The sequence below is a fragment of the Passer montanus genome, unplaced genomic scaffold (assembly GCF_014805655.1).
Source record: "Passer montanus isolate IOZ18808 unplaced genomic scaffold, ASM1480565v1 scaffold1, whole genome shotgun sequence".
NCBI lineage: Eukaryota > Metazoa > Chordata > Aves > Passeriformes > Passeridae > Passer > Passer montanus.
Window position 1 is genome coordinate 9522666 of NW_024356504.1, and position 14081 is coordinate 9536746.

Here is a 14081-nt window from a genome sequence, read left to right on the forward strand (position 1 = left end):
GGACAACACAAAAGGGTATTTTTTTAAGTTATGTGAAGGATGTGATACAAAGAAAAGTGTTAATGCTGTTTCAAATGTTTGCTCTGTTTAATCACATTATATAATTTAGTTTATGTGTCTTCTGCCATGTGTCCTTTCAGGTATATATTCTGGACAGATTGGTTCCGTCCAGCAAAAGTCATGAGGGCCTGGAGCGATGGATCCCATGCCTTGCCGATTGTCAATACAACACTAGGCTGGCCCAATGGCCTCGCCATTGACTGGAGGTAAGGGCAACACAGAGGACAGAGAGGCTTTTTTGAGCAAGCATGTTTCTTCCTTTGAACTGTTATGGAGTAAAAACAAAGTAATGATGTCAGATTGCATGCACTGGCACTCTTTTCTTGAAGACCTTATCTTTCAATTGGTTGAAAAGCCTTAAAATATAAGGTTTTCTCAGGAATCCCTCCCCACAGACTCCAATAGCTCATTGTAGGTTGAAGATTATTATTTAAGAAGATGCTAGTGCTTCATAATGGACATAATGTCACTTAAAAAGATATAAAATTTTCATTATTTCTAGTTCTCTGAGGTTGTACTGGGTGGATGCTTTTTTTGATAAGATTGAGCACAGCACCTTTGATGGGCTGGACAGACGGACTCTTGAACATATTACTCAGATGACTCACCCATTTGGCCTTACAATTTTTGGAGGTAAGTCTGGCACTGAAAAATATTATCTATTATTATCACAGATTTTTCTTTTCATATGGTGATCTGTGAGTTTGTGACATAAATTGACAGAGATTTTGCAATACTGGTTTTCCCAAAAGCACTCTTGAATGTTTCTATGAAAAATATGTATTTAGTAGTTCTTTCTTGTTTATAGAACTGGTTTTATGTATATTTATTTTTAAATAGTTTTAGATAGGTCAGGTAATTAATGTAGTGCAACAAGTCAGATATGCTGTACTAATTATAGCTTCCAAGCTGAGCTATTCATGCTGAACAGACAAAGTGAATCACCACTCCAGAGATGGTCAACACTTCAGGATTTCTAATAATTATATGTAAAGTTTATTACTGGATTTATGTTGTATCTGAAGAAAGATGTCAGTATGTGACCCTTTTTGATCATGTATAAAAATATCTTCAAAAATATTCTAAAATTTTCTGTGAAGTAGTGTTAGTCAATTACTTAAAATTGCCTTGGAATTTGAAATTGTATTTGGGTTTGTAATGTGTCAATTTCAGTAAAATTTGAGAAGGCTTCCCTAAGTTTTGTCTGCCTGTGATTGAAGTCTCACTTTGACAGCATTATAAATGGTGAAAGTCCTTTTGTCTTTTTTATGAAACAGATATGAAAAATGGTATGTCTGCCTGTGATTGAAGTTTCACTTTTGACAGCATTATAAGTGGTGAAAGTCCTTTTGTCTTTTTTATGAAACAAATATGAAAAATGGTTAAATTTTCATGTAAAGTCTTCTAAATTTTTTTTTTATGATACTTGAACTTTTATGATATATTTCTATATAATATGTTAAATATTTTTCAAAACAGGTTATGCCTATTTCACTGATTGGAGACTTGGTGGAATAGTTCGAGTAAGGAAGTCTGATGGAGGAGAAATGACTATTATTAGGAGGGGCATTAGTAACATTATGCATGTTAAAGCATACGACGCTCATTCCCAAATAGGTGAGCCCCTTTCTTCTGCAGAGGGAGGGTGTGAAATAGGGAATAGGAGACAAAATGTCAGGACAGTAGATTTCCAGTTTCAATTCTATGAATGGCTTCATTGCATCATAACTGACACACAAAGGAGGCAGCACAGGCCCTTACAATCACACGTTGTTTATCTCCAGTTGTGACTGGATGCAATTTCCCTCTACCCCTCCTGTTACTGTACTTAACAACTGAACAAAATGAAATTATTATTCCATTGTGTTTTGGGTAATTGTATCACCAACTACAACTTCGTATTTCTCCTTTTCTGGTAGAAGTTTTATTTAAACTAAAAAATTTATTTTGAGGAATTAGGTACATGTTTATTAGTTAAATTACTATTTGTCAAGTAACTACTATGTATAAATCACTGATTTTCTCTTATTTTCTTATTTTCTGAAATTCTATGTGATTGTATGATCTAAGCCAAGGATTTGGTATTGTAATTAGTTCTGTGAAACAGCCAATACACTCATCAAACATATGATTAAATTTAAGGTTCACTGACTACTTGGTATCAAAAGATTGGATCTGGTCTCGCAGCCTGGATCAGACAAAGGTTCTCTTTTGTGGTAGTATACTTATTTCCAGGCAGCTGCTGAATATTGTCAGAAAATTGGATGAAATTTAATAGTATGTTTTTATCTTCCATAAACATTTATGTTAGGAAGAGTATGTAGAATGCAACACTTCTTTTATGTTACTGCTACTATTACTGTCAATGAGCTTGACCTTATTGTGCAGTGTATGTAGAATCAGGACTTGCTACAGCACTTTTTTTACAGTTATTTTGCACTTTTAATAGATCCCAAGATGTTATATGTAGTGTGTGCATTGAACTTCTTTATCACTATTTAAGGCTCTAACTACTGTAATAGAGGAACAAATCCCAATGGAGACTGCAGCCATTTCTGCTTCCCAGTACCAAACTTTCAGAGAGTTTGTGGGTGTCCTTATGGCATGAAGCTGGCTCCAAATCAACTGACATGCGTTGAAGATCCATCCAATGAGCCACCCACTCTGCAGTGTGGCTCTTACTCATTTTCCTGTGGCAATGGAAGATGTGTGCCTCGATACTATCAGTGTGATGGTGTTGATGATTGCCATGATAACACTGATGAACAAAACTGTGGTTCTTTAAGTGAGTAGTACTGTAATCTTCAGTTAGTGTTCCTTGTTTGCAGTTCAGGAAATTTAATGAGTCAATGCTGATCTATTTGTTACATCTGGATTTTAACAGTTAAGTAAATTAAAAGCACATTGATTCATTTCCTGGTTTTACACTAAAGTGTCTCTCACAAAGTATTTTGTTTTTCAAGTGAATTGAAAGAACAGTGGGCTAATAACACTTGATAAGGCATGGAAGAGAGAATAAGATACTGAAGATATCAAAGAGACTTTTGTGACATATCTGGTGCTTCTTCAGGGTTTATTCTTTTAAAACACAAACAAGAAAATAGGACAGAATAGTAAAATGTGCTCTTTAATGCACAGGACTAACTAGTATGACTGAGGTGATGACATATCTGGTGCTTCTTCAGAGTTTATTTTAAATCACAAACAAGAAAATAGGACAGAGTAGTAAAATGTGCTCTTTAATGCACAGGACTAACTAGTATGACTGAGGTGTAAACTGTTTCTTATTAATGGGTCATTTTAGAATAACTAGAATATCTTTTGGGGTAAAGTATAAAGCAAATGGTTACTAGAAGAAGTTCCTTTTCTTGTTCTTTAGATGGTTGTGGAGCGCTTAACTGTTTAATTTTTTATTGCTTCTTGGAGTTTCAAAAAACTTGTAAGTATTCTGTTAAATTCTGTAGCATGTTGCATAACAGACATTTTAATTCTAAGCAGTGTGCACTTTAGAATTTGATGCATATTTTAGTATGTTCTCTAAGTGTAAGGAATGTACTGATAACTGTTGCAGGAAAGGCAAGTTTTGGAGATCTTTATAAAGACTTTTTTTTTATTTTTATTCAGACAATACTTGTGCTTCTTCAGCTTTTACCTGTGCCAGTGGACAGTGTATTCCGGGTCACTGGCATTGTGATAAACATAATGACTGTTTTGATGGCAGTGATGAATTGCATTGTCCTACACAAGGACCCTCTTCATGCCCTGCAACCCACTTCACCTGTGAAAACAGAAGATGTATTCCAAGAATCTGGCTATGTGATACTGACAATGACTGTGGTGATGGCTCAGATGAAAAAAACTGCAGTGAGTATCATGACTGTGTGTTGTTTTTGTAGTGAACTGTGCGTATCTTCATAGCTATATCTGTAGGTATAAGGATGATAAATGAAATTGGGAAAAAAGGGCTAGTATCTAATTTAGACTGATATTTTTTAGTCCTTAAGATGTGGAAAACTTGTCTAATTTGAAGTTCCAGGGCCAAGTAGAATGCAGAGAAATACTTAAAAAAATTAAAAGAGGCAAATGTGATAATCATAATCATGGTGTTGCATAATGTCATACACTGTAATTAGCAAAAAGCAGTTAAAGCTGAAATGTTCTAAACACCTACTTCATGAGTGATCTCACTGATGGCTAATGGTGTAGTCAGCTAACCTAGGCTGAAAGTTTTTAGCAGAAGTAAGATAGTAAAGCTTTTTAGTATGCTTTTCTTTTGAGTTATTTACCACTACGTGGAATCTTTTGTTTATTTTCCATGAGCCCAAGCCTACATATAAATGAAAAATTACATTATATTAATTTATTAGTGCTTATAATTTATATGATTGCTAGTTGCTGTATTATATGCTGCAAGTTAGGGATCTTTTTCTACTTTCTAAGCAATATGCTGATTTCAAAAGAGAGGAAAGAAACACATTTGCATTTATTGTCATTCTTAATAGCTTTCACAGGTACTTGTGAACCCAGGCAATTCCAGTGTCCAGACCATCGCTGTATTGACCCATTCTATGTCTGTGATGGAGACAAAGATTGTATAGATGGTGCTGATGAGCATGGCTGCAGTAAGTGTAACTTTCTTTGTTGAATGCCTCTTTATTGTTTCCTCACACTTGCCCCCAAAGGAGTCTTTGGTGATCTCATATTACCAGCTCCAAGAATGCATAATAAATCTATCCATAAATTAATCCTGTTTGTAATGCTTTTGATCTCTGGCCTGCTTGTGGAGGGCTGAAATCTGTTTCCTCTGTTTTCTGTGAATTACAAAGTCACTGCATTTTCTGTGCCTCAGGAAAATTATGGTCTTCAGTGGAATTTATACCATATCTGACTTAAGCACCTGTAGGGTAAATCTCATGCAGTCTAGCTCTGTAAAATAAATAAATAACACTCAATATTTTTAAATTTTGTAGTATATAACTGCAGCGCCACAGAGTTTAAGTGTCTAAGTGGAGACCAGTGTATCAGCACCTACTACCAGTGTGATGGTGTTTTTGACTGCAATGATCACTCAGACGAGGCTGACTGCCGTAAGTATATTGATGCTGAAAGAAAGACTTCAGTTATTAAGTGATGCTTCTGGAAATTTCCTTTAATCTGCTATGTCAAATACTCTCCTTGAAATCTTAATATTCTTTTCAGGGAAACTTGTCTTAATGTCATTTTCCTGAGCAGGAATTTCAAACAGAGGTTCCAATGCAAGAATATCGTAGAATCATAGAATGGCATGGGTTGGGAAGAACCTTAAAAATCATCTAATTTCCATGCCATGGGCAGAGATACCTTTCACTAGACCAGGTTGCTCAAAGCCCCACTGCATCTGGTCTTGAACACTTCCAGGGATATGGCATCCACACTTTCTCTGGAAAACCTATTCCAGTGCCTCACCATCCTCACTGTAAAGAACTTCTTCCTGCTATCTAATCTAAATCTGTTTTCTTTCAGTTTGAAGCCATTCCTCTTTGTCCTGTAATTACATGCCCTTGTAAAAATTTTCTCCCTATCTTTCAGTATTTGAAGGGAGCCTATAAGAAAGGCCACAGTTAGGTCACCCCTAAGCTTACTCTTTTCCAGGTTGAACAATTTCAATTCTTTTAGGTTTTTTTTTTATGGGAGAGGTGCTTCATCCCTCTAATCATATTGGAGTAGACTAAGCAGGTTATGCTGGCAAGAAGAGATGGTCCAAGCAAAGAGGACAGTTTGCATTCCTTTTGGCTATAACATTTTGTTTTACTTGGCATTTCAGTCTCAGGATTTTAAAGTAAAATAAAGTCTATTCATCTGAAAAACCTGGTATTCACGAGAATTAGATTGCAACTTTTTTTTGAGTAATTTTTAACACTTAAATTGGTTAAAAAGCTACAGCACAGGGTGGTGAAAAAGAAACTGATTTTTTGTAGCTTTGGACAGGTACATAGGTATAAATATGTGCTTACTCAAAGTATAAAAATAGTTTAATTGCCTTGTTGACCACATTGTAAAGTAGAGGTTAAAATAGTCACATTTTGAAATGTCATGTAGATTGACTGTGAATCTATGGCCTGATCTAAAAGCAACACATTTCTTAGTAGCACTGTAACTAGTTATATAAGAGATGAACTGAACATAGTGGTTTTGCTTCTCTGTCTAAAATTGAAACAACTTCTGAGCTGTTGAATGTCACTTTTCTAGCTACAAGACCACCAGGGATGTGCCACCAGAATGAATTCCAGTGTCAATCAGATGGCAGTTGTGTTCCTGATAACTGGGAATGTGATGGCCATGCTGATTGTGCAGATGGCTCAGATGAACATCACAGGTGTCCTGCCAGAACGTGTCCTCCATCGCTTTTCCGCTGTGATAATGGCAACTGTGTGTATCGAGCGTGGATCTGTGATGGTGATAACGACTGCAGAGACATGAGCGATGAGAGAGATTGTCCAACTCAGCCTTTCCGGTGCCCCAGCTGGCAGTGGCAGTGTCCAGGGCACAGTATCTGTGTGAATCTCAGCAAAGTATGTGATAATTCTGCTGATTGTCCTAATGGAGCTGATGAATCCCCACTGTGCAGTAAGTTACTCTTCAAGTATCTATTGTAGATTATGTGTCATGTCTTCAGAAAGAAATGGGATATTCAGCATGCTCTATTTAATGTCACAATGTTTCTGGCTGAAATGTGAGCCCAATGTAATTTCAGCTCAAATTTCTAAGTGGAGCTTGCTTTCTGTGAAAAGATACTACAATGATGACTGAGGAATTAATCTGCTATGTCCAATCTTGTGCTCTGAATTCCAGTGTGACTCTCACTGACTTTAGATTTTTATGTAACATGGGAATGAACTTTGTATTCCTGGACACATTCACTAAAGCATAGTATGCTTTATATTCAGATGAAATGTGATTCAGTCTTTAATATTCTCTTTTAAATTTTTAACTTCAAGAATCATTATTAAAATCAAGAAGTTCATTTGTAGCAAAAATTTGTATTTATATTGATTATGAATTGATTTAAACATAATCTTTTTCTTTCCTTCTTTTCTCCTTCTTCTCTTTAATCAATGCACATTCTCAGATGAACCCCAGCCAGGTATGATTATAAACTATTTTAAATTATTATTTGTACAGCTTTAGGATTGGAGTGGTAAAGTAAATTTTCGTATATTTCTAGCTATGTTTGAAAAAGTTGTTGTATATACTTAGCCTTCTGTTTGGCATTCATTTGGTGGGATTCAGTACATATTATGTTGATACCTGCCTTAATGTGCACTGTGTATGTTGTATTTTGCTTAAGGACCACAGTCCATTCTCACACTGCCTAAATGATGATTCTGCAGTTGTTTTAGTAGCAGGCTTTGGCTAATAATGCAATTGTAAAGATTTAAATTTATCAGAGGATTATTTATTGACTATTTGCTTATCTCTTTCCCCAACCCAACTTCAGATCAGGAAAGCTGCTCTGACAATAATGCTGGCTGCACTCATGAATGTATTCAAGGACCTTTTGGAGCTCAGTGTACCTGTCCTATTGGATACCAGCTTGCAAATGACTCCAAGACCTGTGAAGATATTAATGAATGTGACCCTCCAGGCTTTTGTAGTCAGCACTGTTACAATGAGAGAGGATCTTTTAGGTGTTATTGTGATGAAGGATACATTCTAGAAGCCAATGGGAGGATTTGTAAAGCAGCAGGTGAGAAACATTGATGTCAGTCAAAGAATGACAGCAATGCCTGAAAACTGTCCAGCTTTGTCTCTCAGTTTGAAAGACAGATGTCTGCTGAGGAAGGTGGGAACCTCCCTTGTAATGGAAAATGACCTCCTTCCCTCCAAATTATTATAACTTTGAAATTAAGGGATTTTCAGGCAAAGATATGGGAAGAGGAATAGCAGTTCTTTGTTACTATATATACACATGTAGATACGTGTAACAAGACGAACAGCCAACGCTCAGCAGCAGCAGCAGCAGCAGCAGCGGAGCGGAGCCCGCGGCGCCTTCCCCGCCTGCGGGCGCTTCCCCTCCCCGCAGTGCCGCTCTCGGCCGCCAGGGGGCGCTGCTGGCTCCGGCCCGGCAGGGCGGCTGCGCTGCTTCCCCTGCGCCGGCAGGGGGCGCTGTGGCGCGAGCGCGGCCACGTCTCCCTCATGGGGTAATGGCGGCGGCGGGATGGAGAATGGGGCTGCGGCAGGAACCTCGGGGAGGCAGCTGGAACCCCAGAGTAGCAAACGAAACTCCACAGCTGTAGCAGGAGCCGCTGGGGTTTCTAGGCAGGCAAGGGTGTGAAGTTTTAGTACAGCAAAAACCCGGAGCAGTGGCAGAGAAAACACAGGGCTGGGCAGCGGCAGCCCGGCTCCGCGCAACCCGGTGAGGCTCCTTTGGAAGGGCCTCGGGGTCCCGGGTTTTCCCCTGAGGCACTCCGGTAGATGGTGAGGGTCCTTTCTAGCGAGTAGAGGTGCCAGTCCAACTGCTGCTCTTACGAGCAGAGGCTCACCCACAGTAAGGAAGAAGTAGTGCAGGGCTGGGCGGTGGCAGTGGCAACAGCTCGACCCACCGTCCTCCTCCAATGCCGAGAGCAAGAACAAGAAGTGTCCAGCCCAGCCCCTCACCCCCCAGCCAAAATCTGGTATTGCTGCCCTTCCCAAGAGAATGCCCCAGCTAGACAGTGTAGCCAGCTGCGCTTATCCCCCTTCTCCTTGGCTATATCCTTAGTCTCCCTCTTAAGTACAAGTCATTGTTATCTCTTAGCATCAAATGGGAGAAAATTCCCTGAGAGAAAGCAAGTAAAGGAGAAATCCTAACCCCCAACACTTTGGTTATGATATTTTTCTCTTTTAAAAGAATTGATGTAAACAGTCATTTAGAGCTGTTCATGGGAGATGACCTTGAGAATTAAGACTGTCAGCTGTAGGGTTCATTAGAAACTAATATTATATTGAATTAGTATTTAAATGAACACTGCTATTTTTAGCCTGCAATGGTCAAAAATAATGTTTTGAAGAAAAGCAATGTGAAAGGCTTGTAAGCCATAGGTCAAAATTAACTGTTCATAAAATTAAATGCTTACGAAGTATTTAATCCCAGCCTTTCATAAGATTTACCTGGTGCCTGTGCAGTACTCTGCTCATTTGTAAGGAGCAGACATCACTGGTACAGCCTGGATGCCAGTTGGTCTCTGTCTCTTTCATAGTACACTGACAGGGCAGAGAAGCCATAAACGCAGTGGAATTTGTCTCTACAGGTTTCCTGATTTAGGGATATACTCAGGTTGTGGAAGATCCTTGCATTTTCCCTGCACATAAGCTTGGCCGTTACTGATAGGGAGTTTCTTGTACTTTGCTGTCTTTATGGTTGTACTCTTCAGTTGTTTTTCAGCATCTTATCTGTGAACCTAATTACAGCAATCTATGGCTTTCCTGTAATCTGTTTCTTCTCCCTTGTTCCCACATGGTCTAAAGGTGGAAAAAAGAGTGGTTGGGTTACAAAGGAAGGAGACGAGGCTGAGTAGATTAATTGGAGGTGCCAAAAACTTTGGGAGTTGAATCGGGAGTGGGAGATGAAAGAGGTTTATGGAGGAATGAGTGTTGGATGTCAGCAGCAAACTGGTTAGACAGTGGGGGATAGGACCTAAGGTCCAGATAGGAGACTGGAAGGGAAATCTGTAAAAAGTTATGGAGAAAAGCCAAGGTAGATTTAAAAGTCAGGGTGGACAGACTGGATATCTTGGCCTGAGAATTGATTTGAATTTTTCCTTTCAATACGTATGTCTAGATACTACATTTTTGATGCTATAAAGTCATGTTAAATTACTCAGTGTTTCTTTTTCTCCCAGTTACTGTTGAATAGCTCATTGGTTTATTTTAATTTCTATTCCTCTGACAGAATCTGGGAATCTTCTTTTGCTGGTGGCAAGTCGTAATCAAATTGTTGTGGATAACATCACTTCTCAGTCACACAGTATTTATTCTTTGGTTCGGGATGGCACAAATATTGTGGCTATTGATTTTGATTCAATCACAGATCGGATCTTTTGGTCTGATACAACACAGGATAAGATCTGGAGTGCATATCAGAATGGGACTGACCGAAAAATAGTAAGTTTTGCTGAGTAAGTTTTCTTGTCTTTTATGGAGACAAAATGAAGACACTGTATCTTCAGCTAAAAAAAGGGAAGAGAGAAATCCAAATATAGTAAGAAGAGAGATAACAGAGGCAAAGTGAAACAACTTTGTAGATGCTAAGATAACATTTCATATAGCTGTTTGAAAAAGGAAACCGAATGCTTTCAAGAAGCCCTTTTTTAAACATCAAAATAAAAAATGGTTTTCCTATTAGTAAATTCTAGCTTCTTCAGTACACTTGCTGAGAGTTAGTAGGAGTGCTTGTGTTTATGCTTTGCCATAATTTTGAATATGTACCTCGTGATTCTTTCTGCATAATAGACCTTGAAGATATTGGAAACTTGGTTCATCATTTTCCATATCTATAGAAATGCAAAGGGAAAAATTTAATATAGTTAACTTTTTTTTCCTCCCCCCACCTGCTTTTGTGTCATTGAACAGGTGTTCGACAGTGGTGTCACTGTGACTGAGAGTATAGCGGTGGATTGGGTGGGTCGTAACCTTTACTGGACAGACTTTGTTCTGGAAACAATTGAAGTCTCCAAAATGGATGGGAGCCACAGGACTGTGCTGATCAGTGAAAATATAACAAACCCAAGAGGACTAGTATTAGATCCCAGAACTGAGTAAGATTTTTCAAATTATTTTTTATTAAGATGCTTATTTTATGATGCAACTATTAAAATTTAAGACATGCCCAAATTGTATTGGAATTGTAATTGACAAGTGGCAGACACAACTTAAAACAATTTAGCGTGTTTGCAGAGTTGATTAATATTTCAAGTCATGAAGTAAATACTGGTGATATGTTGCTCTGTTTCAGTGTGACATGGTGGCTTTTTACCTATAAAAGACTTTTCTACATTTTCTTCTGAGTTAAGAAGTATTAATTCAAAATTATGATGTATCTCTTCAGTTGGTGGTATATCACAAACTTAATGTGATTTCATGTCATATGCCTACCTTCATAGTTCCAAGTGTGAAATAATTATCTAGATTGTGTTGTTATCGCAAAAGCACCTTCCCATTTCAGACAGCAAATGGTATAGAGTTAATGTGATGATTTGAGCTGTTCATGTACTAAATTTTACTGGTTTTTTTAGGTTTTCAATGCCTTGAACTCTGTTTACTGCCAGTTTCAGTGCTGTTAACATTATCAATGCAACCTGTTAGAGTAAAAGCCTGTATTAAATTATTATGTAGCTGCCGGAGAATGAGATTATAATCGACATTAAAAACCAGTGACACCAGTAGCTTCCGTATGCTGCTATTATTGAAATATAGAAACAGCAGTAGAAGTATTAAAAGAATTTTTAAAACAGAAATTACTGTAATATCTTCAGTAAGCATGTTGCTAAAATACATTATTTCAGTATCATTATGTAGGACTGTTCACAGAAAGATTGCTGCTATTTTTGGCTAATGACTCTTTATGTAATGTTTCTCAATAGGCAGCTAGTTTTTTTTCCCAGATTGCTAACCATGAGTTACTTTTTTCAGTGCTCATGTAATGTTCTGGACGGACTGGGGCCAAAACCCTCGCATTGAAAAAGCCAGCATGGATGGCAAAATGCGCACAGTGATTATTAATAATAAAATCTACTGGCCCAATGGACTTTCCATTGATTATCCAAATAAACTTCTCTATTTTGCTGATGCTTATCTTGATTATATTGATTTCTGTGATTACAATGGAAACAACAGGCGACAGGTGGTTGCAAGTGATCTGGTAAGACATTAATATGGACTCTTTGTTTTCCTGTGTCCCTGCTGATAGTACTTAAAAATATTTTATCATTGTCATAGACTTGTGTGTATTTTTCTTCAAAATTATTGAGTGAAGCAGATGTGGAGTATTTTATCTGCTTCCTGCTGCTGAAAAAAGAGAAATTGCTGATCCTGTTCAGTCTCTCAGCAGAGTCTAGAGCTGCATGTAGACTTGGTGCTTTATAACGTTCTCATCTGTTCTGTCTGCATATATGAAATCTGAAGGTGACATCTAACACTGCTGCTACTAGATGGTGCATTTTCTGTAGGCAAATATAGTAAAGAAAGCCTGGAGAAACTTTTCCTGGTCTTTTGTGAGTGTTTATTACTACTATTCTTGACAGCAGTGGAGGGTTTTGTGCTATAACTTGTGTGCAGCAACTCCATCAAGACCATCCCTCTTACAGTCTATGTCCCAGTGAAGTGCTGCTGACAGCTTGTAGCACTGTCCTTGTACCAACACAATAGTGCAGATGTTCAGCTGGCACACAGAAACTGTATCAAGAACCATGTGAATGTTTTCAATAATTGACTCTTGGGGCTTTTACTTTTGACTGGAGAGACAATTAGTGTGATATAGGAGCCAAGGCAATATTTCCACTCCTGGTTGTCTGAAATCTAGATAAGCCACCTTCTTTGATCCTCTGGTAAATTTTAGGGGAGCTTAACAAGAATGCAGGTTCCTGACAGGTCCATAATTCTCACTAGACATTTCCTCTTGTGCTTTTGAAAATCTACAGTTGGCTCTTTATCTGTGGGTTCTGCCCAAAATAGTTAGACTGCTTTGTTAATTCCTCATTCTCTTCAGCTCACAGGGTCTATATAGCATTCCACTTTTAAAAAATATATATTTTCCTCATTATTAATGTATTGTTTTTAGACAATACATGATATTTCATTTTTTTTCTGAAAAATGTATTTTGATACACAGTTGCTTCATTATTTATTTATTTAAAACTATGCTCACCTCTGTTATTACTTCATTGCAAAGCTTTCCATCTGCAAATCTCCAGAAATAAATTGATAATCAACCTTGCCTTTTCAGATATTGCAGCATCCACATGGTCTAACTGTCTTCGAAGATTTTGTGTACTGGAGTGACCGCTATACCAATCGAGTAATTCGGGCCAATAAATGGCATGGAGGAAACCAGACAGTTATGATTTATAACATTCACCAGCCCTTGGGTCTTGTGGCAGTCCATCCTGTAAGGCAGCCGAATGGTAAGTTCATCAAAACAACTTTGGTAATTGCAGAAATAAGCGTGCAGTAGTGTCATGCATTGGAATACCAAGAATCAGTATTTTCAGCAAATAGGTTGGGTTAAAACAAGCAAATAATTCATATTACTGAGTTGCAACTGTTCAGTCTGGTGCTAGGGAATGTATCCACCTAGGCAGCATTTCAGGAATAAGAATTTTAAAGAATAACAAGGAGGTAGTATGTACCATTTTCTTGTATTTTATTCTGAATGTTTTTACAAGACAATTGAAGCATTTTTGGAAAGCATTTTAAATGAAAAAAATTCTCTCTGTGGAATACTAGATTTAGTTTCTTGTGCAGTAATAATTTTTTTTTAAAAGATTGCTGTCATCAAGTTCTTCTGAAAGTACTTCTACACTATTTTAGTCAATGAAACAATAATGATAAGTAATCCCCTTCATTGCATTAAATATTCTCTCTGAGATCTTGTGCAGGTGATCTCTTGCAGCTTAAAGACTAAAAGCTTAAAGACTACATTATTTCTGTTAGGTAGAGATCTTTCATATCAGACTTTTTTGTTATTTCATGGCATGACTTGAAGAGTGGGGAGCATGTTGATATGAATATTATCTTTCAGCCTTAGTTATATTTCTTGTGTATGGAGTGTTTCCAGCTAATAAATATTACTTTTTTTTTTTCCTTGAAATACACCCCCATGCCAGGGAGGGTGGAGTCTTCCCTGAGTATCTGAGTAAGGCACTAGTACTTTTGGACCACTTTTTTTTTTGGACTAAAGGCTTCCTCAGACATGTTCAGAACTAAAGCCACCTATTCTCACTGTAAAATGTTCAGTTAGCAGGGCATAGCATTAATTGATTCATCATAATTATGGTTTGAGAGGT

General features: G+C 37.7%; 1 protein-coding gene across 3 annotated transcripts in view; it reads left to right on the forward strand.

Annotated features, from left to right (window-relative positions):
- The window catches only part of LRP2 (LDL receptor related protein 2), a 112483-nt gene that overhangs the window by 44358 nt on the left and 54044 nt on the right, over positions 1 to 14081 (forward strand). For all 3 annotated transcript variants that reach the window (XM_039699454.1, XM_039699468.1, XM_039699461.1), the window contains exons 18-30: positions 141 to 266; positions 563 to 693; positions 1540 to 1677; positions 2564 to 2845; positions 3685 to 3924; positions 4563 to 4682; positions 5031 to 5147; positions 6289 to 6666; positions 7538 to 7786; positions 9971 to 10182; positions 10651 to 10835; positions 11710 to 11938; positions 13022 to 13199. In XM_039699454.1, the coding sequence (XP_039555388.1) occupies positions 141 to 266; positions 563 to 693; positions 1540 to 1677; positions 2564 to 2845; positions 3685 to 3924; positions 4563 to 4682; positions 5031 to 5147; positions 6289 to 6666; positions 7538 to 7786; positions 9971 to 10182; positions 10651 to 10835; positions 11710 to 11938; positions 13022 to 13199 (2585 nt within the window). The remainder of the gene's footprint in view (positions 1 to 140; positions 267 to 562; positions 694 to 1539; positions 1678 to 2563; positions 2846 to 3684; positions 3925 to 4562; positions 4683 to 5030; positions 5148 to 6288; positions 6667 to 7537; positions 7787 to 9970; positions 10183 to 10650; positions 10836 to 11709; positions 11939 to 13021; positions 13200 to 14081) is intronic.